General features: G+C 50.5%; 1 protein-coding gene and 1 long non-coding RNA gene across 2 annotated transcripts; both read right to left on the bottom strand.

The window, feature by feature from the left end:
- Window positions 1–13,515: 13,515 nt before the first annotated feature.
- LOC128143622 (uncharacterized) lies at window positions 13,516–20,456 on the bottom strand. Its single transcript, XR_008235821.1, has 4 exons — window positions 20,395–20,456; window positions 18,721–18,862; window positions 15,974–16,121; window positions 13,516–14,687 (listed from the first exon to the last, which is right to left on the bottom strand). It is a non-coding gene; the product is annotated as an uncharacterized LOC128143622 (long non-coding RNA).
- A 1,804-nt stretch (window positions 20,457–22,260) lies between these two features.
- CDKN1B (cyclin dependent kinase inhibitor 1B) lies at window positions 22,261–26,087 on the bottom strand. The gene is made up of 3 exons (XM_052790980.1): window positions 25,123–26,087; window positions 24,412–24,542; window positions 22,261–23,186 (listed from the first exon to the last, which is right to left on the bottom strand). Exons 1-2 carry the CDS (start codon window positions 25,595–25,597, stop codon window positions 24,421–24,423), a joined length of 597 nt encoding a protein of 198 aa, XP_052646940.1. The 5' UTR covers window positions 25,598–26,087; the 3' UTR covers window positions 22,261–23,186; window positions 24,412–24,420.
- Window positions 26,088–26,447: the final 360 nt, after the last annotated feature.

Here is a 26,447-nt window from a genome sequence, read left to right as displayed (position 1 = left end):
AAACTCAGCCCCTTACCTCCTAGGGTCTCAGCTGGGGCAGGGTGGAAGAGAGCCAGTCCTAATGAAGAAACCCTTATTCCTCCATCCCTACTGTTTCAGGCTGTACAGATCCAAGATTCCAGTTTTGCTTTTTTCTCTAATTATATGTGAAACCAAAGCCCAGGAAACCAGACTTATTTCAGGAGAACTTACCAACAGCTTCCCCATAGACCCTACAAAATTAGAGTAGACCACTACCTCTTTCTATGAGTGCTTGTTAAGGGAAATGGTTGGCTCGCACAGTTGTCATGTACAAAGAATTAAAAGCCCATTCCCCATGGTTGGTGAGGGCAGAACATTACTCATGGCGCTGCACATCCAGAATAGTAACCTACCTAACACCGACTGCTTCACTGTGTACGCTTTCCTTTGCTGCAAATTATTATCTCATGGCACATGTCACAAGAGTACAGGTGTTTTTTCCCAATGTGCTGGCCAAAATCCAATAATTACATTCCCTCTACCTAAATTCCCTCTGCAGATTCAGCCAAGCACAACCATTAGGTCTCCTTTGCCAAAGTGTTCTCCTGTGCAGTGTAAAGCAGCTGCCATACTTCGCACCAGAAGCAGCTGCGTTTAAGTGCGAGGAAACCAAATTGCCTTACAGGAGTGTGAAAGTCCATAAAGTGGTATCAGACCCTTCAAAGCAAGAGGTGATTTTGAAATGCAAGACTTCTTTTTGAGATTCGCGTCCCTTCCACCGTGCTCCATCCCCACTCAATGTACCAAAATGGCTCGATGAGCGTTGAACCCAGGCGGGCTGAGCTGCCAGCTGGGTCAGGGCCAGGGCCAGGAAGCATGAGGGACAGCGCCAGGATGGAGAACCAGCAAGGGCTGGGCCGTCCACTGATGGGGACGGCGATTTTTAAGTCTGAGCCGGCGTGGGTGGTAGGAGGAGTCTTGCGCAGCGCCCAGCCTGGGAGCCTGGGCACCAGGAGAGGTGGCAGCAGCTGCAGGGAGCCGAGCTTGCTGAAGGTGATTTTTTTAACAGCCAGCTCAGGAAACCGCTATGATTTTAACAGCCAATTCTACAAAACAGGCCTGAAGCGCCTTTAGCACAGCCCTAGCCCTAACAGCATCCGAGCTGTCCCTGAAGCCTCCCCTGACCCTGCTCTGCATTTAAAATGAATTCCAGGGAGCATTATAATCTGGACAAAGCGGAACAGAATTAGATTTAGGAGAGAGCAACTAAGGTGACTGCCCAGGGCCCAAAACTGGAGGGGAGCCCCACTAATCCACATTAGACAGCAGCAAAAGTCAGCCCCTCCAAGGGGGGCAGGCGAGAAGGGACCAAGCCCTGCCTTTGCCCTGTGCCCCCAGAGTTTAATGCCGGCTGTGCGGCGAGAGAAGCGGGGCTAGGTCAACATAAGTGGGAGAGGCGAGGAACAAAGACCCCACACAGGATAACAGTGAGGTGACTTAAACATTTACAGGCTCACTGCAAGCAGGGGGTGAGGAGAAGTCAAGTTTTGTGCAAGAAGGCAGTAAATTTCCTGTTCAAATCTGTACGTCATGTTTCCCAGAAGTAAAGCCGCTATTTTCAAAGCTGTCCAGACCGGCGTACGGGGCAGTGTCTCACTGATTGCGATCCGGTGCTTGTGGGGCTGGTTTCTTGCAGGCACCGCAGACAGCGTCAGCCTAACTTTAGTGTAAGCGGCTCTGATATTGAATGAAACCAGTTTTCGAAACCTCATAGCATCATAGCACACCCATGTGCTCGCGGGCACATCCCACCAGCCCTTTCTGGAGAAAAAAAGCCATTTGGAGCAAAAAAGCCACCAGAGAGGAGGAGAGGAGGACGGCGACCACCTAGCTGACGAAGGTCGGTGGTGTGCTGCACCAAACGGCACCTCTCTAGAGACATGGAAGAAGCCCCATCGCAAAACAAGCTCTGGGATCGCAGAGCGAGCGAGGAGAGCTGTGAGCAAAAGTGAAGACATCCTGGTTTCAGTTCTAGCCACAAGAACTGGGTGAACCTGAACCTGACCCAAATTACGTGAAGATATTTGCATCACAATGAAAACACATTGCTGCTGCAACAGGGCGGCTGGTGTCCTGCCTCCCCCACCCCCTTCCCTGGTTTTCTGGAAAAAAAGATTTCTATAGCGCAAGGGTTTTGCTCAACCCACCGCTTCCTCATTTGTCCCCGGCTACTTCTCCATCCAGGGCCGTAGGGGCTCAGCCCGAGCCCACGGGTCCAGGATCCCAGCCCCAAGAAGATAGGAAGGACTCCGGCACCCTACTTCCACCCTTGCTGCAAGTGCGTGGGGAGGGGAAACTAAGGAGGAAACTACTTCTCTTCCCAATTAGCCCGCACCCTAACCTGGCCGGCCGGCGAGGAAGAGCGTGAACTGCCCACAGGGAAAGGGCATCATCCCTTGTGCACCCAGGCTGTCTCCGAGCCGGAGGCACAGCTGCGACGGGATCACTGGCAAACCCCAAACAGCTTCCCGGGAAGTTCAGCACCTTGTTCGCAGCAGCTTGTAAATGCACCAGCCACCACCCCCTCGCTCCGGCTTCCTCCCTCCCTCCAGACAATCTTCTGGTCCTGCTAATTTGTTACTTCCTATGTAAAAGCTTTTCCTTCCTGCATTCTCCCCTTTCTCCAGAAAAGGCTTCTGGGTTAGGTTACCCAAACCTGGTCTCCTGGGTTCCCTTGGCATGCAGTTACTTCTGTGCCCTTCAAGGACTTGTCACCAGGACCTTCTGGGGGAAAAAAACAGTAACTACATTATGTTTCTTTTCCACATATAACACTTCACCTCCTTGCCCCCACCGAAGAAAGGAAATAAATACTAAGAAATATGCTCAGCTAGCTGTGTTTTCAGCAGTATATGAAAGAAAATCCTCCCGCAAACCTTATCATCTCAGCAAATGTACATTCATTGTGAAACTTCAGTTTCAAGAGAAAGATTTCCTTGCTAAGAGGGAAATGAAGTGGTGTGCTGGCCGTGCTGCTCGCAGGTGTCTTCGGTCCTCCCGTGGTACCAAGGATGTTAAAAGTGTGCGCTACAGGGTGGCTGCTCCCAGGAGTGGGCTTTGAGCTGGTGTAAGCCAGCACGGCTCATGTCGTTTACGTGGGCCTGGCTGATCTACACCGCTGCACGGGTGGTCTTCACTGCCGTGTGCTGCGCTGGTGCGACAGGGACAGCGATCCCAAGCCCCCCACTGACACTTTTGTGGCAGTCACTGTCTAGCAGCGCGACTGCCTTTTCCGTGGAAAATGGCAAGTGTTTTCCCCATCAGGTGGGTCATTGGACCTCAAGGTGAAATGTGCCTGCTGCTCCTGCTGAGCCTGGCCTGCAGGGAGCATCTTCTGAGGAAAGCCGGGTCCCACGGGCAGAGGAGAAGAAAAGTGAGATAAAGCAACAGCTGGTTCTTTTTGTTTTCCTGCTTCCAGATGTGGCCGTGGTGGAGTTACTAAATCAGACTACACCAAATCATGTCTCTGAGGCATGTGCTTATATCCCCTTTTCTCTCATACCCTACTGCATGCAGAGGCTTCTTGCTTGTAAGAAAGAAGGACGAATAGGCTATAGGTAAAACACCAGCCTAGGGCAGGTGAGACCGGCCCTCAAATCCTCGTCCAGCAACACACTTCTTCCATGGCCTCAAAAATAACCTACAGGCAACAGGTCTTTGGCCCTCAGAGCAGGTCCCACACCGCTGTGGCAGGTGTCTGCCTTCCCCATCCCCATACAGGGCCACAAAGCGTCACTGAATGGAGGTCACACGCAGAACATGATATATGGAGACACCCGAAATGCCTACACCGAGAGATCCAGTTACTGCTGTGATCAACCTTCTTACGTATCCTCTGTGTCGGTGCCGGCTCAACGCTGCCCCGTGTAACGCTGCCACAGCCCACTCAGCGCTGGCCAAGAGGCGTGGGAGCCCATCAGCGCTGATGCCCAGATGGGGAAGCAAGCGGGCATAAATTGGGAAATGAGAGCAACCCTTCTTGTGTTGTCGTGTTTCTGCTTGTGCAAAGAGGAGGAAATGTTTGTAAAGCCCATTTCCCAGAACGGCTTGCCCCTGACTGCAGGAGGTCCTGCCAAACCTCCTGCGGGGACCTTCTGCCTGTGCACACGCAGTGCAAGGGTCAGCTGTGGCACCTTTGCTGAGTAGCATTTATCTAGAAAAAAGACACAGTCAGTTTTTAACTGTGTGCCAACACCGATAGCGGATTGCAGTGGTTTTTCTCCCTTGACTTCTGCACAAAGAGCAAAACGTCCCATCCTCGTGGCATAGCCACCAGTTTCACAGCCTTTGCTGACCGACATTCCCACAGCATTTGCTCCTTCCACTCTTCTTTCAAGGAAACTATAACACAGGGTAGATTTCTTACAGGGCTTGGCACCGACTGTTGGACATACGGTCTCAGTAAAGGTTTTGAAAAATAACTTCCAATGAGTCACAACCACATGACTTTGCCTAGTCTCCCGTCCCCACCCCGGTGTCATCCTCCAGCCTTGTGTGCCACAGTGTCAAAGCAAGTCATCTCCCGGGCCACAAGAAACGGCTAAAGAAACCGTAGTGGTGGCGACGGCAGCTATTTCCTAGCTCAGGAAGCACAAACTTATGGGCTTTTTTCATGGTAAACAGCTGCTTCCTCACTTGTGCTGAAGAAAGTCCTTCCAAAGTTTTTCTTTTTAACTTCTGTAGCAAAACAAAATGAAAAACAGAGACAAATGTGTGAGGCTGCCTTTGATTTTCTGCAGTGGCAGCAACCAAACAGGGGAAAAAAAAAAAGAAAAAAAAATAGAGAAAAAAGCCAGTCTCGGACTATACCGTTCGCCCGGGCAGAGAAGAATGCTGGAGGTGGTATATGCCAGGATGACATCAGGGAGTGATGCAACTGATCTGCAGCCAGGAATCCTGCGTAGCGGCGAGCTATGCAGCATGTATATAGAGAAGGGAGTATATTTTTATACATAAAATTTGCTGTTCGGAGTACATACAACCAAGCTGATGAACGCAGCTGGTAAGCTGCATACTTTGCCTATGTGCCTCAGCTAGGTGGAGCGGGGAACTCTGCCTATCTTAGGTCACCCAGCACTTTTCCATGAGAAGAATGTGTTTCAGTTTGCATTGAACTTTGCCAAATTTCAGCTGTTTGGGCTGGATTTTTTCCACGCATGCTGCCTGCCCCAGGCTAAGTGGTTTTTGGGAAAGCTTCAGCAAAATGGTTCAGTCACTTCTCAGCACAAGGCTAGGGGAAAAACACATTTTGCCCCTGTTACAGACTACACATATGAAAAGAGCTGTTTGGGGGATCCTGTAACGGCTCCACACACTGGAAAAGGAATATGGCCCTTGTGCAGTCAAAACTGGCCCTCCTGCTGCCCTGTGTGATTTTGTCCAAATCAGCCACGTGATAAGCTTCCCAGAAACCTCAGTCTGTGCAGGCTCAGGGGAGACTTTGTAGGGTTTGAAAACACCACCTGTGCGCTTCATCCATGAGCCTGGACCATGACGGAAAGAAGGGAGAAGTCTCACGTGAATCAGGGGATGGGGGAAACGACTGAGAAACTATGAGGGGACTGTCTTCCCAAGCTCTGGGCTCTCCAAAAGCTTCTAGCTCACAAAAGGTCGGTTGCTGCCAACCAGCCATTGCTAGAGAAGCAATGCCTCCAAGCCCACTAACCTCCTTCCTACTCATATGCTTAGCCTCTGCTTTTGTCAAGCATTGTACAGCATATCTTCCATTAAAGGTGGTCAACAATTGCTACAAGAATGCCAAAGGAATGGGACTATTCCTTAAGAGCACACGACCCTCTGGAATGAGAACAGGTTCCTTGAGTCTCACCTCCACTGATAGCAAAACCTACTGGGGCATAGGTTTCCTTCAAGGGCTCGCTCCAGAAAGAGGTTAGCCTGCAGAAATCTGCTCCTGATGCCTCTCTGGTTGCCTTAGGAAATATGTTCTGGGAAAATTGCTGACGAACCAGCCTAGGACTCGGGAAGCTCCTTCACATAACACAAACCCAGAAATGGTTTGCTTTGGGGAGTTTGGTTTCTCTTTCACTTTTCTTCATTAAAGAACATTAACTGTACATCCAAGAAATCCTAAGCAGAAAGTGAAGGTGACAAAGCCAAGCCTGCAACAGTTAAGAAATCCAGAATGAAAACAAGCTTGTGCTTGACTCTCTTTCCTATGCACTTCTAAAAATGTGTTTTCATGTGATGTGATCAGGGATCAACATCATGAAATATCGCTTATGCTGCTCTGGATATTTATTGCAAGCAAACAGAAATTAAGCCAAGCTGCACTGATAAGCCCCTATTCAAGTAAGTATGCCTACTAATTCAGTGGGACTATCCTTACAAGTGACCACTGAGTTTCACAATTCAGCCCCAAATACCTATACTTTAGTAAGTTCATAGATAGGAAGAATAATTAGTGTAAAGAGCTGAGCCAGGCACAAACTCCCATTACCTTGACAAAGAAATACCTAATTTATACAAAAACATGGTGGCAAGAGCAGGAAATATCCCATCAACTGATATAAATCATTCACTATCTCATCCTCTGGCCCTAATCCCATTCAAAATTAGAAGAATGCTCTAATCAGAATCTGCAAGAAGAACGGAGGAGGTAAAGGATAATGAGATGGTTTTATGAGAAGTACGCTGGCACAGAAACATGTTACAAATCTGAGATGAAGTGAAAAAAAAAAAAAGCTGGGATATCTTCTGGTAGTACATACATTCATTTTTCTAAAGTATTAATAAAATTGTCAGAAGGCATGAAACAGAACTGGAAGTACAGCTGAGCTGCTATGCACTTGCCAAACGCTGCGCAAGAAAGAATTGAAGTGAGCGTCAAACACCAGCCTTCTACTGATTATTCGAATTCTGGCTTTTTGCTTAATCCTTCTTCTGACAGGTCTCCCCATCCAACATGATTGGAACAATATAAACCAAGCTCTCTACTTCAGAAATCCATTAATCGGTAAAGAAAGGAGGAAAACATGTGCTATTGATTATGTAATTTTTGTGTTATGATATCCCGGTGGGCTGACATGTTTGGTGGTGACCTTAGCCTTTGAAATGGTAGATTATATAGTACAAATCTGCCTCTAGGAGTAGTGGACATTTTATAGAGAAAATCTTTCTATTAATATGCCACAGTTTATGACTGCTGAATGTATTTTTGGTCCAACATCAAAAGAGGAAAAAATGGGAGGACTTCTGCAATTTTCTATCTAAAACAACAAGCCAAAATCCCTCAGTGGCATTTCTGCAGATGTTCCAGGCAGAGAAAATTTGGCCATTTTATCTTCACTTGAATTAAAGTGAGCGAGCATCTGGATTCCTTTCTGGAAGAAAAGATTTATACATTTGCCGCTATGAAAGGCGCGTAAGGTGGAGAAGGCTGTGTGTTTTATATATCCAAGTGAGACACTGTTTTTCTCTGACAGAAAGATACCTCAGTTTTTCCGTTCCAGTTAACCATTTCTCTGGCCGTGGCACTGCTGTTATCTACTCTTCCCTGCGTTTTGGGACTAACCCCATCTGACTAACCGTTGACAGTGTGCTGCATTAATTATATCAGAATGACAAATCTCCTACAAATGGGTCCAATCCTCTGCAAAATTTCAGGCTAGTTTCCTGCAGGAATGAGCCTTATGCAACCATACGGCATGTGGGTGGGTCCGTATGTCTCCAGTTATCTGCCCTTCGCCCTCCCAGGAGCTTTTCAACTGCTTAGGAAATTTCCATCAAATGTGACAGAGGGGCAGTTGTAGCCAAGTTAGTACGAACCCTCGCACTTTGTGCAAGTGGGTGGCAAAAGAGAGAATAGAAAGTTTAATGACGCCCCCAGCGATGGACTCACTAAAACAGCAAAAAACCACCTCGCCCCTAATTAGACATCAGAGACTCTACATGACAGAGGGCAAGAAGGCTTATTTCCACCTATGGCAGAACAACTTGCTCAGTGGGACACTTCTATTTTTATTTTTATTTTCAATATAAGGGAACCTGCAGTGAATGTTTTGATGGACAGAGGGACAGATCAAGAAAAAAAAAAAATCATCGAAACCATGTGTGCTCCTTCTGCAACGCCTGCACGGTTATCTAAGAAGCAACAATCTTTTTTAGTCTTCATTCCATCCTCGTCTTGACTAATTTTGCTCTTTAATTATGACTCCTGGCAACCTTCAGTACAAATGAGGATTTTCCTCCTTTAGGTAATGCATGTTCTTGGCTCTGAGGAGGAGGCTTGTCTGTCAAAACATTAGCTGCCTCTTTTATATGTTAAGTATTAATTCTATTTATCTTCGAATTATTTTCAAATACTGGAGGCATTCTTCCCTGTATTGGAATGCAACAAGTGCTTAATTTCAGGTTTTCATGTTATTCTTGCTCAGATATGAGGCCAAAACCGAGTAATTAAATCCTCATTTAAACCCCATTTCCTTAAATACACCTATTCTCTTACCACACACAGTCTCTTTACTAGCCCCATGCTCTTTCACAGGAGGCAGGAGCCTGCAGCCCATGGGGACAGGTACAGCCCACAACTTCATTTCAGATGGCCTGTAACCGCATTATTATTATTCCACCATTTACTGGGTAACACTAAGGCATGTGTTAATGTGCGGCAGACCAAAGGTGCTCAAAAGCCTTATTTGTCCCTCAGCGAGGAAAGAATTTCTTGTCCCTGATGTAAAGGAAGGAGTTCATGCCTTGCCACCACCTAACGCAGAGGTCCTTCTCCCCTGCTAGGTGTGCCCAGTGACAGTCTCTACCCACACTCGCGTCTGGAACCATCGCAGGTCTATGCTTCCAGCAGAAAGAAAATGAAGGGTTAAATCTGGAGCGCTCTGAGAAAAACAGAGAAACAAAGGTGGTTTGTGTGCTCTGTGCATTCAGGGCCAAAATCAGTACTAGTATCCTGGCAGTGTAGGTCCACGCTGACCTGCGTGCTAACCCTTCGGTGCCTCCGACGGCTGTTGGCGTTATTCCTCTCTTCTACCGAGGGCTTCTCCGTGCGAGCCAAAGAAAGAGAGCTGCAACATCTCTCGCTGACAAAGGCATCGCTCCTCTATAAACTGGATGAAACCACCACCCGGTTTAGTTCTGCCAGAGGAAGAGGCAGCGGAGGGAACGTTGTCACGACCAGCCTGCTCTAAACTCCCTCTGAGACTGCAGAATATGCAACTTCGATGCTTTGAGCTACCCACGACCCCAAATCCTAAAAATGCATTTAAGGCACTGTAACATGCAGGCAAAACTTAGGCAAGATGATAGGCACAAAAATAGAGTCCCGTAACCACAGCAACACCAGCACACGAGAAGTCGTGAGCTCCAGCATGCCACTTTTTTGAGGCTCCAGCAAAGCTCTCCCCAGAACCAAGGACGGATGCCTGAAGAGCAAAACGCACTTCAGAAACTCTTTCCTACACTCTTTGGAGGGGAAGGCCTCCATGATTCCTGCCTTGTGCCACCTTCCCGTCTTCCCAAGGGGCAGCCCGCCCTGCCGTGCGCCTGAGCAAGGAGCAGTGGATGAATCCACGTTTTCCACTGCGAGGAGGAGCATGACTCACAGTCCCCGTCCTGACCCAGTGCCTTGTGGTATCCAAAGCAAACACAGCTAGCAAGGCTTTTCAACAAACAATCAACAATCTGCTAGCTGCAACAGTCCACCCCATGACACGCAGCAATTTAAGGGTTTTTTTTCTCACTTTGCCCTTTGCCTTCCCCCGTTTATTCTCAAAGAGGACAGTCATGAGCAAAGCCTGCCACGCATAACCTCACCTTCCCACCCAAGCAAAGCCTGGAAGAGTCTGTGGAGGCCTGAACAACAGCCTTCTTGGTTTTCATCACGTCCCAACACCTGTTGGATAATGATGCTAGGAACATTCAGAAGGGTCCGAACACCCTTCTTGGGTTTTATCACGTGTCCCAATGCCTGTTGGATAACGCTGCTAGGAGTTTTCAGTAGGAAACTAAATCCTCACCTCCTTCAGGAAACTGCTTTGATTTCAGCAACCCCATCCGCCCTTTAGAGGTGGGGAGGGAAACAGCTTTGCGCAGGGACCAGGGTGAGCGATACAGGAGCTCCCTGCTGTGACAAAGAGGAGACTTGGAGCCTGAGCTCCAGCATCTGGGCCACGTTCACAGCCACCAGGTTCATCGTGTAGCCCGACAGGCTCCGTTGTCGCTTGACCCGAGTGACTCAGGAGGCTGGGAGGAGGAGAAGGAGGACAGCAGGAGAGCGGGCAGTGACAGTCACCCGGGCTGTAACACCAGGGACGGGAGCCAGCCGAGTTCAGCATCCTCAGGCATCATCGGGGAGGGCACTAACACACCACCTTCGTCACCAATTTGGGCCCTTCCCTCATCCCCACCAGCTCACCCACATGCCCAGCGGTCCACTGCACATACAGATTGCAGACAGCTGGTATCAGCAGAGAATCTGGGTATGATTTTGCACAGTTTGCAGTGAGTTTTTAATCTTTGCTGAGGCATCTTCGAGAGTAGCAACTAGCTTTGCAGTATCTGCCGGTAAGGAGCGAGTACGAAACTGCTTCATTCTGGCCATCAAATAGCAATCATATGTTAATGACCTTCAGTTTATTCCCTGCGGTACCTGGTTCAGATTTGTGAAAGCAGGAAAACTTGCTAATATGTTTTCAGATTAAATGGACCTTTTCTTCTCTTAATGTATGTGCCTAAAAATAACAGGAGTTGCACAGTCATGTCAAAAGATTAAATTACCCTGAAGTCTGCAGAGGGATTACAGCTGTCTGAAAACAATGCATATATACTTTATTCAGCACTGGTGTGCTTAGTCAAGCCAGATTTGAGTGGTCATGAAGACTGCTTTGTTTGTCTATTAGTCCAGCGCTTGTCAAACGCTGCATAAAAGTGGTAGTGTGAACCACTTGACATCCACGAACAAATCTGTTTTAGCAATCGCCCCGTACAAAGCAAACCCAAAAATCAGTAGAGCCACCAGGCAGGTTCCAGGTTTCACTTTCCAAAGGGCTGTCATACACAGCAAAGTGTACGACATATACATCCATAACTAAACACACCTGAAAGTTTGCATTATAGAGCCAGGGTTTCAGTAATTTATGATCCTACTGAACCAAATAATTGAGTGACACTTTCCCTGCCCAAGTGTCCAAATTCTCATTCTTTGCCCCCCCCAGTAGTATTTCCAATGTCTGAACCAGGTTACCTGGACTCTCACTGTAATTCATAAGGGGAATTACATGCCTACAGTGGCAGCTGCAAAGCCCAAATACAGGGAGGCTGAAGCTGCCTGGCCTGAGCAAAAGAGAAATCCTGAGGATTACCAAGCGGAGGATCTCACGGGAGCGAGTCAGCCAAGCTCAGTACTTCTGGGCAGACCTTGACACCTCAGAACCATCAAAGTAGGTACTGATGAACGTACATCAAAGTAGGTACAGAACGTAAAGAAGGTACTGATGAACTCGAGGCACCTTCAGATGTGGGTGACAGATGACCCAGAGTTTTAAGGACAGACAGTTGGGATTTAGGCACCTGGCAGGACAAGTCAGGCTCTGGCTCCCAGTCTCTAGCAGATTTACCTGCAGTGGCGGTGCCACCTCCCTCCCAGCCAGAAGCAGCCACTCAGGTGCAGGGGGGACGCATGCCAGCTCCTCAGGAGTGACAGGGAATAGCCCTGAATATTAGCACAAACCGCCAGCGAGAGTGGTTTTGGATTCAGAGGTCAGTTGCAGGTTGGATGAAAAGTGTAGAGAAAATAAGGATGCATTGCAGAGAGTAAAAAGACATGCTGGATGAGGAAAAAAAGGCTAGGAACAAAAGGTGGCAGAAGGGTAATAAGACATTTGAGCATTTGCGGGACTCTGTGCTTCTCTGGAATGACCCAGCCCTGCCCAATAAGCTTGCTCTAACGCAGACAAAACGCCATCCCATCCTATGCTGGAGGCAGATTAGCCTGGACTTGAAACTCTGCCTTTACCTGAGCTCCAGATCGGCTCAGAGGTGTACCGAGGGGTTGGTGCCAGGCAGTGCAGCGAGCTCAACCATTCCCAAGGATTTCAGGCCAGGAGGAGGTTAACACAGAGCAGCTCTGTTATGCCTCTGCTTCATCCCCACTTGTTGCGTATTTTCAGTGAGAAGTGGCTGGTGGAGCAGCTGAACCCCCATCTCGCAAGTCTTCTGCCAGCAGAGTCCCCTCTGTGAAGGGAATTTGCTGCTGCCCGTCTGCAGCCAAAATCTCACCCTATCCGTTGATACTCATTTGCCCAGAAAAGTTCACTTCAAAGGCAACAGCTGCTCTTCAAAGAGGCAACAAATTGCAGTGAAGTGGAGAATCAGTGGCCCCCCCATCCTTGGCCAGAGCTCCTGCAAGTCTTTGGAGGGCCCTTGGCCCAGACTGCAAAGATAAGCAACCCAAACGTGAGGGAAGGGAGGGGGGAGGGCAGGCTGTTTACAAATTTTCTTAAAGAAGGGAAACCTTTACACTTTCTTTGGAAAAGCCCATTCGTCACTTCTAATCCATTTCAGTGTAGATTAAAGATGGACCGTTACCTGCCTCCACTGAGCTCCCACAGAAAATACCGATGGCCATCTGTCAAATCTGAGTATCCCTGTAAAATTACAGGCATCCAGCCTCAGGTGGGGTACTAATGAAAAAGTGAAAACTGCTTTTTTGCCCCTCATCTGACCCAAGAAATGCTGCAGTTCTTTGTGGCTGGTGTACAAAAGCAGAAAACGATGTTCAGATTCTTCAGCATAATCCAGGTGTCCTCAGTTTCTTTTGGTCTTTTGAGATTGCCACCCTGGGCTACCATCGTGTATTACTGAAAGGTCATACATGACAATAAACTATCTATCTCCAGACAGAGAGACACTCTGGCAGCCTGGAAAAACTCCATCATCCCGTGTGCTGTCTTACATGACTGAAAAAGGGGTTGTCATCTATGAGAAAACATCTACCAGGCTTCAAAAACAATGCAAACCAAAAAAAAAAAAAATTCTATTTACATTTCAGATGGGTTTTTTGTAACTTCCCTGCCCTGCTTTTGTTCACTGTCCCCCCCCAAATACTTGCATTTGATCAAAGACTTCAAATTCATATGGTCCCACCACCTCTCTCCCTGTACTCTCCTACCCTTTCTTACAGTGTACCTAAAAGAGCGACTGCATTCCCATACAGTTACTTAGGACCCATATTCCACAAATGAATGACCTAATGAAGAGCCTCAAGGTCGCAGAGGTTCATAGGCTCAGTTCGAAGTACTGTGATCATGTTCACAGTGGCCCAAGGAGAACAGAGACAGTTTTTGGGTTACAGAGCTTTCCCAGGGAGCATCACAGCATCCTCAACGCTGAGATTGTACTAGGGAAGGCCTAACGGCCGAGGGATTTCTGGAACATCACAGTTTTTCAGCTCATCAGACAAAATACTAATTTGTGTATCAGTTTCATCCACCCTAATTTCTTCACAGTTACAAAATGTTGGTTCACCAAACAATCTTTTTATTCTTTTTCGAAAGGCGCACAGAGTCTACAGAAAGAAGAGTTCAGTGCACTGAACTGTTTAGCCGACGAAGAGACGAACTGAAGAGCAAGCACAAAGCACCCTCCCTCAAAGCGAGTATTCACAACACTCATTCGGGGCTTCACGCAAAACCCATGCAGGACACCCAGGAACTGGGGGGGGGGGGGAAAAGCCCCCTCAGAAGTATCTGGCTGTTCAGTTAAAAGCAGGCTGTCGTGATAGTAGGGCCCAGTTTGTACTCTGAGGTACGGCAGGTCTGCCTTTCACGTGCCTGGTGCCTGCCTCAGTAACGCTGCCACGAGCGCATCTTGTCCTCCCCAACTCTGAAGTGACGGGGCGCTTACTTAGAAAGCACCACGATGACGCGGCTTCACCCCAAAAAGCCTTTCCCCAAACGGCAGTTCTCTGCCGCATGTTTATTATCTCTCAGTGCTTTCTCTACCAGATATCTTTCATTTGCTAGAGAAATGTTTCTCTTTTCTAGCCCAGATAGGTTTGTAACAACCACCCACCTGACCACAGCATCTGAGCGGCTTCCAGAATTGCATTCAGCAACACGCCTAACATCTGTCACATGTGGTTTGCTTGCTCGCTCTCATCCTCTTGCCCATGGAAGGTCTGCTTGTTCAGTGGCTTCTTTCACTTTGGTGTTTTATTTTTAAGGTGCTTCTGGATGTTTGCTAGAGAAGTCAGCACCAGGAAGCACAGCTTAAATGGAGAGCAGAAAGAAGTATGTCTGTGACTCTCCTTGGGGAATTTCTGCCATTGGGTCTTGGACTGGTCCTTGAGAAACCCTCTGTCTCCTGGACAGACAAGGTTACAAGTTCCCCTGGATCTGAAATTTTTTACAATGAGGGCGGTGAGATGCTGGAACAGGTTGCCCAGAGAGGTTGTAGATGCCCCATCCCTGGAAATATTCAAGGTCAGGCTGGACGGGGCTTTGAGCAACCTGGTCTGGTTGAAAATGTCCCTGCTCATTGCAGGGGGGTTGGACTAGGTGACCTTCAAAAAAGGTCCTTTCCAACCCAAACCATTCTGTGATTCTATGATTCTAGCTGAAAAGCAGGGGGTTTGAATATGATCCTCAGACTGGAATTCAGGTTTTTGACAGACAGGAGACGTTCAAGCCACCAAGCACCTGGAACATAAAGACAAAAGATATGAGCCTGATACAACTCTCCTATTCCAAGCCACTGAGATCAGAAACACAGGGCAGGTTTCTGTCAGAAGCAGCAGTGATTCCTTAGATCCCATTAAACCACCTACACAACACGGTCAGCCAGCAAAGCCCTCTGTGACACCCTTGCTAGCCACCGGCTGTGAATGAGGGACATGCAAACTGCTCCATTGCTGCCCAAGAAAAGAACCCAGAGACCCTCCTTCTTATTTGTGCTGAACAGATTAGCTAAGTAAAATACCATCAGTATCGTTGTTTTCAGACCAGAGCCACACTTTAAGGTGAGAGTGACAAGTAGGACATGATGTGGTAGCACCAAGAGCTATTTCAAATAAATGGGGCAGGACAAATGCAGATTAGACGGGGCAGTAAATGCCATCAGGAGGGAGTGATGTGCAGTAAGCTCTAGAAAGCAGGGGCATGCTTTTAGGTGAGATTTTAAACGAGCATAGCAGAGGGCTTAACCTGCTGTGGTGAGGTGAGCTGAGCTTGGAGCCTTCCACCTCCTAGGACGTGAACTGGTCAGGTCTGTCAAGCTTTTCTTTCCACTGGGACCTCAAAGATCTGGAAGGAGAGAGGAAGGATGAAAGGAAAAAAAAAAAAAACGGGCTTCTGTGCTCAGCATCTGGGACACTCAGCTAAGAACAAGGAGCCCCATGTTCCAGCTCCTGCCCAAAAGAACTCTGGACAATACACAGTGAATCCTTCACTCTTTTTTGGAGGATGGCGTAGCTCACAAGGACAGCAGGAGCCAGGCTAGCCGAGAATGCAGAACCCGGGACACTCTCCAGAGAGAAGAGAAAGTTTGGTCCCCGAGGCAGAAGAGGTAGTTGGCATCTCCAAAATAGTGGGTGTTCTCACCACTCCATGACTGGTAAAAGGGGAACAGATGGGGAGGGTGGAAAGAAAGGGCATAAAAGGTGGCCGTGGAGCAACTTCCTTCTTCCAGTGTCTTTTGAAAGCAAGCAAGTGCCTTTTCTATAGACGTCTGTTGGGAAAGGTACAGTGAGAGCACCTACTACACCGAGCTGTCCAAAGACGTGCATGGGGAAGGGCTGTCTACCAGGTGACAGCTAGAGCTTGTGCCTTCTCACGGGTCCCTCGGCTCGGGGGCCTCTAAAAGTCTGCCTGGCTGCAGTGCCCTCTCCCCTTCACCGTGATCCTACACCATGCACAGACCACAGACCGGGGCAACGGCTGGAGACAGACTGACAGCAATCCGTGGGGTACGCGAGCAAGGCACGGACCTGGCCATGGGACAGGAGCAATCCCAGGAGCTTCTCGCTGCAGGTTGAGTTTTCACAGGGATGGCAATGAAGAACGCGGGGCCTGCAGCTCCACAAGCCACTGTTGCGCCTTCCTCTGTCTTTGCATCCAGTGCGCCAGGTTACTTTCCTACAAAAAATGAAGAAATGTGACTCAGCAGATCGCTCCGTAATACCTCTGCGATGGACATCCTCTGGCAGACAATCTGGAAACTTCAGGCCATCGGCACTAATCTCTCTTTCCCTAGCTAAGCAGCTCTCAGGTAATTTGTGGAGCAGATTTCGATGGCCGGAGGCGTGAGGTGAGAGCTGGAAGGCAGAGCCCTGGGCTACGGTACCAGAGATTGCCCAGCACCTTCTAGCAAGCCTCAGCACTGTAGGGCGGACGGCAGTTGTCCCACACAAGGCTTTAGTTTTTGTTTTACTGCAAAGCACGAGGAAGACACTACCAGCTCGCAGGCTGCGATTTCATGGTAGTGCTGCCAGCTTGCTCATTCCCACCCACTGTGCTGGTCGGGTTGTTAGTGCAGCCGTGTGATGAACTAGAACAGAAATGGATCCAGCTGGAAAAAAAAAAAACCAAAACAAAACAAAACACAACAACAAAGAAGGGAAGGTGGGAAACCTCTGCCAGATCCATTCTCTGATGCAGTTCCTCCTGTAACTTCACCAGCAATGCCAGGGGCAGGAATGAGTGGGCTGGATGAGGAAGGAAGGGGATGCCTAAGCCAGTGTTTGAGCAGTACAGACTCAGCTGTGAAACTGCTGCCTCCGTTGCTTTCAGGACTTAAAAGCCTTACACTCCGTGCACAACCATGGCTCACCCAGCTCCACCTGTTTGCCAACACCAAGCCCTCTTTTGCATCACTCGCACTCAGAGAAAGATAGCTTTGCAAGAAAAAAAAGCCTATATATTAACTTTTCCCCGACCCAGGAAGATAAGCATCCACTGATTATTGACCCCAGGTATGGCCCAGGTCCAAGTCAACATCTGTCCAACTGCCTGACAGCAGAGGCAAGACGCTAAACAGCACCGGCCCGTGAGAGATGGTTTCTGAAGCCATCCTCACCACAGTACTACACAACCAGCTGGGAGGAAGAACAGAAAGAGAATAAAAGGTAACTGAAATCAATGGAATAGACGAAAACACCCTGCTGCCTTGTCCTCCGGTACCGATAAGCCTCTAACTCTCTGCCATGCTTCAGTGCCCAAGGTTCATCCCCTCCTAAAGGAGACAAGCTCCTTTACTTACTACATGGACCACTATCACAAATTCATGGGCTAGCAATTGCAACCGAGTGACTCCCTACATGCTGGATTTTTTAAAAAGAAGGGAAAACGTGAAAGGTTGCTTCTTAGCTTTCCTTAGCAAATGCCTGTGACCCAGGAGGAAATGTCCAAAGTCGGTGAAGTGAAGGCGAGCGAGAAATCCCACCGGCAGCAGACCTCGGCAGCGGCTCTTTGAGCTGGGCCAGTAGAGGTCTCTGTTCCACTAATCCACTAATAAAAATAAATAAATATCTATATTTGTCTGCGCACGCATGTGCCTTCTCTTCTGATCCCTGGTCCCCAACTAGAATAAAATAAATACAGCAGGAAGCCGGCAGCTGCAATGGGAACAATTTATCACTTTGCTCCAGGAAAAAAAAAAAAAAAAAAAAAGAAGAAAGAAGGTTTGGGGTCTACCAGGTTACCAAGCTTATGGCATCGACGCCAGGCTTCGGATCTGGCAGGAAAAAATTAGGGTATGGTCAGTCCCAGACCTCCAGCATCTCTCCCCAAGGAAAGTGAGGACCACAGCTGTGACTGTGCTTACTGGGGCACAGTTGCCTGCTCGCAGAGCTCTTCCAGCCTGCCCAGCTAGCAAGGGGATAGGGAGACCTTCCTGCACTTGCAGGTCCCCGGGTTCCATCTGGGTAGAGCCAGTCATGACAGAAAGGCTTTATCAGGCAAGGGTTGGTTTTTTGGCCTCCATGTAAAGGGCTGCTTGGTCTTTGTGGGAGTAGCATCTGGAGCACGCAAAATGGGGCGTCTGCCCACGACTGGAATCCTTGCTTGAAGTCTCAGATGTGAGGCCAAGGATAAAATTGGAACGAAACTAATGTTCCTGCCTGCTGGCTCCTCCAAACAGCTGCAGGCGCGGTAGGATGGCCAGGTATAAAAGCCTGAACTGGCACAGCCCGTCTTTGTGGATAGGGAACGCTAAACCACCAGGTGTGTTGCTCCGTGCTTCCACCCAGAGCCCGGCTGGAGCCGGCCACCAGCACCAGCTTGGCTTAACTGGGCCGTGAACTGGCGTCCTCCGCCGCGTTGACGCCGGTACCGGTGTCACCGGCTGCGGCGGCCCACCGCGTAAGGTGCTACCTGCAGCTGCAACATCCCCTTTCCCAAAAACCCAGAGCCGGAAAACTTCCCCCCCCCCGGCCCGAGCCATGGGAGGTGGTCCCCACGAACCGCTTGTGCCCTTTGCTTGCGGAGAACCTGCGGCTTAACGAGGTTAATTAAGACGGGGAGGGTGCACGCAGCCAGGCCCAGCTGGGGAAGAGGGGGGGAGCGCAGAGGGGTTACCCCAAACCCCGCTCCCCAGCGCGGGCAGAGCACGGGAGCAGCGGGGAACGGGCAGAGCTGCCCCCTCCCCGGTGGCAATGCGCAGGGCAGCCGCATCCCGCCGATGCGCAGCTGAACCCCTGGTTTTGGAGGGGGGGGAACCAAAAAAAAAAGGCAAAACCAGCTTTATCTGTTTAACTCGAGTACGTCTCGGTTGGAGACGGCCGGCCGGGATCACGCGTCGGCTCCTTGCGAAGGAAGGCAAGTTCGGTTAGATGGTCGCATCCTGACCGCGGCTCAGGCCTGGGGAGGCTGACGGCGTCCTGCAAAAGGGAAGCCGTTTTGGGAAGCGTGCCGACTGCGGGACAGCCTCCGTATTTCGCCCTGGTCCTCTCCACCCATCCATTCCTTTGAACCTATCACGCTTCCATATTGCTTCTCCTACGCCGGCTCCAAACCCCGCCGAGACCCGGGACGCTGCTCCCCTGCTGCGGTGGCGGCTTGGGGCTGGAACTTGACCCCGTGACAAGGAAGAAAGGTCCCCGTCTGTCACGGGAGACCTGGGAGCAAGTCAGCTCCCGGCTTTCTTTTTCACCTCAGCAATATTTTTTTGTCCACGTTGCCAGAGCGAGACTTCTTCCCCCTCTTGCTTTTGCCTCCCCGGGGCAGGGATGACACCCAGGCACCTCGCCGCATCCACGGGGCAGGGGGAAGAGGACGGGAGAGGAGCAGATCTCCTTCTCCTGTCGTTTATTCGTGCGTGTTTTGCAGGGCTGGTAACCTCCTTTGGTTTTCTTTTTTTTTGTAGCTGCTGTCAGTTTTGGTTTGTTTTCTTCAGGCAGAAGCAGATGAAGGGTGGACAGTCTGATGCTGGTTTGGGGTTAGCCAGTTGCACTTTTCATGTTATCATTCTAGATTATCCTATTAGTTTTATATTTATATTATCGTTATTAATTTTATATTGTAGAAAAAAACACATTTGCTTGCCTTTAAGTAAAGTGAATTAGGAATTATTATTTTTTTAATGAAAAAGAGAAAAAATAACGGAGAAGAAAAACACGTTCCCCTCTATTTTTTGCCCAATTTTGAGTCTCGCAGCGACTGATGTGGGCAAGGCAGAGGGCAGGCGGGGGGAGGAAAGGTACACAAGCTCCCTGGATGGAGGAGGTGGCCGAGCCTGGGCAAAACACAGCAAACCACAAGTGCAGATACTCCCCGCCCGGTGTGAAAAATGCCTTTTTTTGGCTCAGTAAGTAAATGAAACATTGAAGGGGAGGGGGAAGAAATCAATGTTAAAAAAGAACAGAAAGTCTTCAAGGTTTTTCCAGTCAAATCAAAGCAGGAAAGATCTCATTTGGGGGCACAGCAAAACAATTTATACAATATAATCTAATTATTTTACTGCAGATCACACATTTTGTTAAAGCCATTACACTGTCAGCGTTTTCTTTTGGTGGGTGTTCAAAAAAAAAACAAAAAGCATGAGAATAGTAGATTACTTTTCAAATGAAAAAAAAAAAAAAAGCCATCTTAAAATGAAAAGTTGAAAATACCAAAAATACCCTAAGAAGATGTTGAAACAAAACATGTTGACGTTTCTGCAAGTGGAATGTTTTCTTTTGCGAATGAAATTCAGCGTTTCTTCGGGTTTTTTCAGCTGACGCTACTCAGACGCGCAGCTGGGTATGGACGTCGGAAAAACTTCGTTTTCCAGTTAATTTCCCCATTTGAGGAAGAGGAGGCTCCTTCCCCAGCTGAGAAGCGGTGGGTGTTAACAGTGACTTTAAGGACACATTGTTAGGACTTTTCCAGCCAAACGTCTCGAGTGAAAAAAAAAAAAAACAAACCCACAAACCGGTCAGATCCACGTCCCAAATAATCCCGCTGGAGGAACCCGTCACATCCTTCTCCTCTGGCATGGGAATACGGAGATGGGGGGGGGGGGGGGGGAAATTGGGGGGGGGGCGGGCGCGCGTGCGAGCGTGCGCACATCCGCGTGGACGCGTGACCGCCGGCAGGGAGGGAGGGCGGGCGGCGCGCGCGCGCGCGCTCCCGCCGCCGCGCCTATTGCATCAGTCAGGGCGGGGCGGGGCGGGGCGGGGCTTAGCCCCCACCGAGCCGTTGGCTCCTCCCTCCCTCCCTCCCTCCGTTTTCTTTCGCCGTCCCCGGCGGGTCCGGGGAGCGGCGCGTCTGGGCCGAGGGAAGCAGCGAGGCAAGGTTGCCTCCAGCCGCCCGAGGAGGAAACGCTGCGACGACGAGGAGGAGGAGGAGGAGGAGGAGGAAGGGGGGGGGGAATAAAATTTAAAAAATTCCTCCCGCCGCGCAGGCAGAAGGCGCGGCCCGGCGTCAGCCCCGCGCCACCTTAAATCTCCCCCCCCCCCCCCAGTGGTGAGGGCCGCTTCCTCCCGCGGAGGCTCGCCAGGCCCCGCCGCGACAACAAGCCCCGACCCCGGGATTTGGGGGGGGGGAGGGGAATAACGCAGTGCCCCCCCCTTCGAGCGTGTCCGTGTCCGTCCGTCCCCCCCCCGCCCCGCACACACAGTCCCTGGGGAAGCTCCGGGGGAGGTTTCGCTGTCCCGGCTCGGGGAGACGCCGCTGTTCGTATTTTCCATCACGATCACTTTTGTTCGTGCTGGGGAAAAAAAAAAAAAAAAAATAGTTTGTTTTTTTTTTTTTTTTAAATTTTCGCCAGGGTTTTCCACGTTTCCCGGCTTGAATCGCACACACCTCGGGGTGCCATCTGCCCCGAGTTTCGGGGGGGGGAAGGCGGCGGCGCCCCGCACCAGCATCTGCTGGGACAGGGGTGTGCGAGGCGCCATCTTGGTTCGCAATAAACGCGGCCGTGGGGGAGAGGGAGAGGAGGGCACGGGTGTCCGTGCGAACCCGGCGGGGGGGGGGGGAAGGCGGGGGAGGGTACACCGGGAGGGAGGGCAAGGGCTGGGGGGGGGGGGGGGAGCCGGAGATTTGGTGGCTCTCTGGTCCACAACAGGCAGCGGTCCGGGCGAGGAAGGGGCTAATTTGGGGCTCGAGTTTTAAGCCTTGCTAGTCGAACGACCAAGTGTGAGAAATAACCTCGAGCGAGGTGTTTTTCTTCCTCAAAAAAAAAAAAAAAATTAAAAAAAATATATTGCAGCAGGAGGAAATTCCACTCTTTTGCATTAAGAGGGCACGTTATTCCCAGTTATCACAGAGGAGAAACGATAGCGTGGCACTAAGGGTGAAGAGAGCGAGCTGCATTCCTTACTTTTCACCTGTGCTGGAGCCACGGGAAGAGATACCCAAAGGAAACTTGCTGTTATTTCTCGAAGGAGCCTTATTTCCTCCTGTGCTAGGCTGAGGGAGGTTGAAACACACACTAATGAAGAACATATTTCTTATATATGGCAGTTTTCTTTATTGATTGCTTGATGTGAAACAATATCAATCTGGATTTTTTTTTTTCCCACACATTACAAAAAAAAATATTAAATTGGCTCAGTCTGCAATCCTTTAAGCACAGCCATATTAATTATCAGAAAAAGGAAAAAAAAACCCCAACAAAAAAAAACCCAAACAAAAAAAAAAACCTAAAAAGTCTACCAAATAGAGCATTTACAAATGCACAAAAACATGCCACTTTGGCTTTATGGGGAAAAATATTGTCTTCTAGATTAAAAAAAATCTTTTAACATAAATAAGTTAGTATAATTTCTCAGTGTCTTTACAGAGTTATGTACACAGGTACACTTCAAACTTTTTTTTATTTTTACATACAGGTACACAGGCAATGTAGAAATACTGTTTAAAGATGTAGTATCCCTTTTCCCTCACACACAAACACTTCAGGAAGTGGGTCAGATCAGAAAACAACAATATTCGAGATTCAGAGCAAAGGCCCTCCAGATTAGTTAAAAAAAAAAAAAAAACACCAGGAAATCAGGCAATGTAACAACAGGATGATTTTACACGACTCTTACACGCATTCATATTTGCTATATAGATCTGAGGTCCGGGGGGGGGGGGGGGGGGCAGAACTTTTGCTACTACATAACAGGATCATCACAGCTCCCACCTCTTCAGCTTAATGCGGTAGGACGAAATTTCACAAGCGGCCTGTAATAATCTGCTCTGAGCAGGGTTACCACCATGGTCCATTAAAAACAAAAAACAAAAAACAAAAAAAAGAAAAAACACGGCAGACCCACGTAAAGGGACAATACATCTTTAAGTAATAAAAAAACCTACACTGCTTCTCTTCATACATTTCTTTGCTTGCTAGATTGTGAAAGCAAGTTCCAATCAGTCACCCTCTTCCACTCCCTCCCCCCTCCCAACAAGGTTTATGTGCTACATAAGGTAAAAACTATATACACAGGTAGTACAATGAAGCAAATAAGGAAACACCTAATTGCACAATGCTACATCCAATGCTTTTAGAGGCAGGTCTTTTAAGAGTGCCTAAAATTTTAGTGTTACTGTTTGCTTTTTGTTGTTGTTGTTGTTGGTTTTTGTTTTGTTGCTGCTGTTTTTTTTCAGTGCTTGTACAGGACCTCCATCCCACGGAGATCGGCGATATGTATTTTCGTTTCCACTACAACTTTTACATCTTCCTCGCTTCATCGCCCCCCGCCGCACCCGATGAACAAGGACACACGCACATCCTCCGCTCTGCAACCGAAGAAGGGGGGGGAAGAAGAAGACGGGGAGGGAGAAAACGATTAGAAAACGTCGAAAAAGAAACGCCATCCGCCGCGCAACCGGTTCAAACCGACACCGCATCCCCGGGGCGGGCAGGCCCTGCCCGGGGCCGCGCTGCTGGCACCCCCGCCAGCCCGTCCTCCGTCCGTTTTACCGGGGGGGGGGGGGGGGTAAGCGGCGGGATCCCTCCTTTTCGGCCCGGTATATGTGTGTGTGTGTGTGTCCCAAACAAGCGGGCGGTAGTAGCGGTATTTGCATAGCCACGCATGCTGACGGGCTCCTCCACCGCTCACCCCAGCGGGACTAATTTGTTGCAACTTCTGCTTTACAGCTTAATCTCTTTTCTGCACAATCGCAAATCGTGTTTGGAAACCTCGCTCCTAACCTCGGCTCCGAAACCGCCGGCGCAATTTACCAACTCCCTCCGCCCCAGCCCTCGCCTTAAAACAAAACAACAACAAGAAGGGGGAGGGGGGGGGGAAGAGGGGAAAAAAAAAAAAAAAAAAAAAAGGCAGGACAACCCAGCTCGCATTAACCCGCTCTCTCCCCTTTGCCAGAGTCTAAAACCAAACCAAAACAACCAGAAGGAGGAAAAAAAAAAAAGAAAAAAAACAACCTTGCCTAGCTCGGATTTTAAAAAAACTGCCCGGTTTGCCCTGAGACCCAACTTCTTGACTTATTTCTCCCGGGGGTGGGAGGTCGCCGCGAAATGCGACGGCAACGCTGACACTGTAGGTGAAAAAGCACCGGGGGGGGGGGACGGGACACGGAAAGCCCCCCGAAATCCCTTGTCATCTAACATCACGCACCAGCCGCGTTTGAAACTTGGTCCCTCCACCCGCACGGTCCTCCTGTCCTCCCTTCTCCGCTCCCGCTCCCACTCCCGGAGGAGGGAAGGCAGGGTCGGTCCCACCGCGGCCGGGGCTCCCGCCCCAGCCCGGACGAGGCTGCGGTGCCCGGCTCTGGGCTTTAGCCCCTTGTTTTGTTCTTTTTCCAAGCCCAACGCCTCCCATCCCCACCCTCCAACGCACACCCAGCCCCGAGCAAGCCACCCTTCCTGGGAGAAAAGACTCCGCAGCCAGCCCAGAGGGGCTCGACACCCCCTTCTCCCCCCCTTATAGAAGGGCGAGACCCCCTCGGTCACCTTTTCCTTCCCTTCTTTGCATCCCAATGCCAGATCCTAAAGGGAACCTACCTAAACGGTTTACGTTTGATGTCTTCTTGGGCTTGATTTCTTGGGTGTTTGCTCCACTGAACTGGCACTGGGGGAGTCTTCTGAAACCTCTTCTTCTGTTGTGTTGGCTCTTTTATTTTGAGGAGAGGAATCTAGGAGGGGAAAATTAAAAACAAGGCGGGGGGGGGGGAGAGTGATATTAAAATATTTTCCTTCCAGATGTTTGCTCGGCAGCCGGGGGCGGGGGGGGGGGGGAAATATTCCCGGATCCCCATGTCGGCTATGGGCTACGAGAAAGCGAGCAGGGGGAGGGGAGACGGGCAGCTCTCTAGGTAAGAAATCCAAGTTTTCCTGTTTTCGGCTAAAATCCCTGTCCCCCTTTGGCTTCGCGTGAGCGTTACGAACCTCCTCCCACCTGGGCAGGAGGCCGGGTCCCCGCAAAGGGGACGGGAGGGGATGATCCGCGTCTAAGGGCTTTTCCTTGCAAATCATCTACCGGCTCCCACTTAACGCGGGACACCCCCCCCCCCCCGGGACCGCCAACAGCACCTGAGCTTTTTTTTTTTTTAAGCGAAAGGAGGAGGGGGAATACACCAAGCCGGTGCCCGGCGGGGCACAGCCCACCGCGGCCAGGCCACGCGTGGCAGGGGCGAAGGGGCCGAGAGCCCCGGTGCTGGCACCGGCAGGGCAGGAGGAGAAAAAAGCGCTGCGGCTTTCGCAAGGGTACGTTACCGTCGGTGGCAGGTCTTTTCCTCTGCCCAGTGCACTGCTCTGCAAAGTCCGTCTGATTTTCAGAAACATCAGTCTTTTGATCTACACAGTGAGTGTCCTCTGAGATTCCCTGAGAACCGACAAAAACCACGGTTTGGCAATTCCCGTTTACATCCAAGCTCTGGCGACCGGAGGTCTTGCAGACAGCTTTCAGTAGCCTGGGGGGTCTGAAGTAGAAGTCGGGCGAGCTCCCCTTCTCCACGGCTTGCCACTCGTACCTGCCTTCCAGCGGCTTGTGATTCTGGAAATCGAAATTCCACTTCCTCTGGCATGCCTCCTCCATCTCCTGGCGGTGCTTCTTCAAGTCCCTGTTTAACTCTTCGTGATTCACCGGCCCGAAGAGGTTCCTGCAAGCTGACGGCTTCGGGTACTCCGACTGCCTGGCTTCCATGCGCTCCAGGGTAGGGCTCCCATTAGAAATACGGACGTTTGACATCTCCCCCCACCCTCTTTCTTCTGGCGGCGGTTGTTTTGCTCGCTGCTCTCCCCCCCCCCCCCAGCCGCCTCCTCCTCCTCCTCCTCCTCCTCTCCGCCTTTTATTTCTCGGCTCTCGGCGGCTCTCCTCCGCGCCTCCTCTCCGCGTTGCCCCGCTCTCCGGCCCCGCCTCGGCCCCGCTCGCCCTCGGCCCGCGGAGAAGGGGCGAGCGCTCGCCCTCGCATAAGCGCCGGCCCGGGGATGAACCCCGACAGCCGCCGCCGCCGCCGGGGAGCCCCGGGCGGGTGGAGGAGCGGTGCGCGGGGGGGGGAGCGGCGCTGCCCCGCCGCCGCCGCCGCCGCTGCTGGTGGTGGTGGTGGTGCTGGTGGTACTGGTGGTGCTGGTGGTGCCCCCGCCGCCCGCGCCGCCGCCGCGTAGTAAAAGCGAGACGGAAAAAAACAAGGGGAGACGAGCCCTTTTCTCGGTTGCCCAATATGGCGATTGAAGGGAGGCTGACGAAGAAGAAAATGATTGACAGGACGAGTCTATTTAAACAGCCCGGCCGAGCCATTGGTTACGGCGGCGGGCACCGCCCCGTCGGCCCGGCCCTACCTCGCTGCCGCCGCCGGCTCTAAAGGTGGCGCCGGCCGGGACGGGCCGAGCCGAGCCGAACCGAACCGAACCGAGCCGAACCGGGGGGGAGGCGGGGGACGGGGAGCGATGGCGGCGAGCGGGGGGGGAAGGCACCTCCCTCCGCAAAGCTCGGGCTCCGCGGGATTTGTGCCCCCCCCCCCCCAAAAAAACCCCACCGCCACCCCATCCCGTTGCTTGCCCGAGAGGCCTGCGTGGTGGTGGCGGCTGGTGACATTTTG

Source organism: Harpia harpyja, chromosome 6 (genome assembly GCF_026419915.1).
Source record: "Harpia harpyja isolate bHarHar1 chromosome 6, bHarHar1 primary haplotype, whole genome shotgun sequence".
Taxonomy (NCBI): domain Eukaryota; kingdom Metazoa; phylum Chordata; class Aves; order Accipitriformes; family Accipitridae; genus Harpia; species Harpia harpyja.
This window is presented reverse-complemented; position numbering and strand designations above follow the sequence as displayed.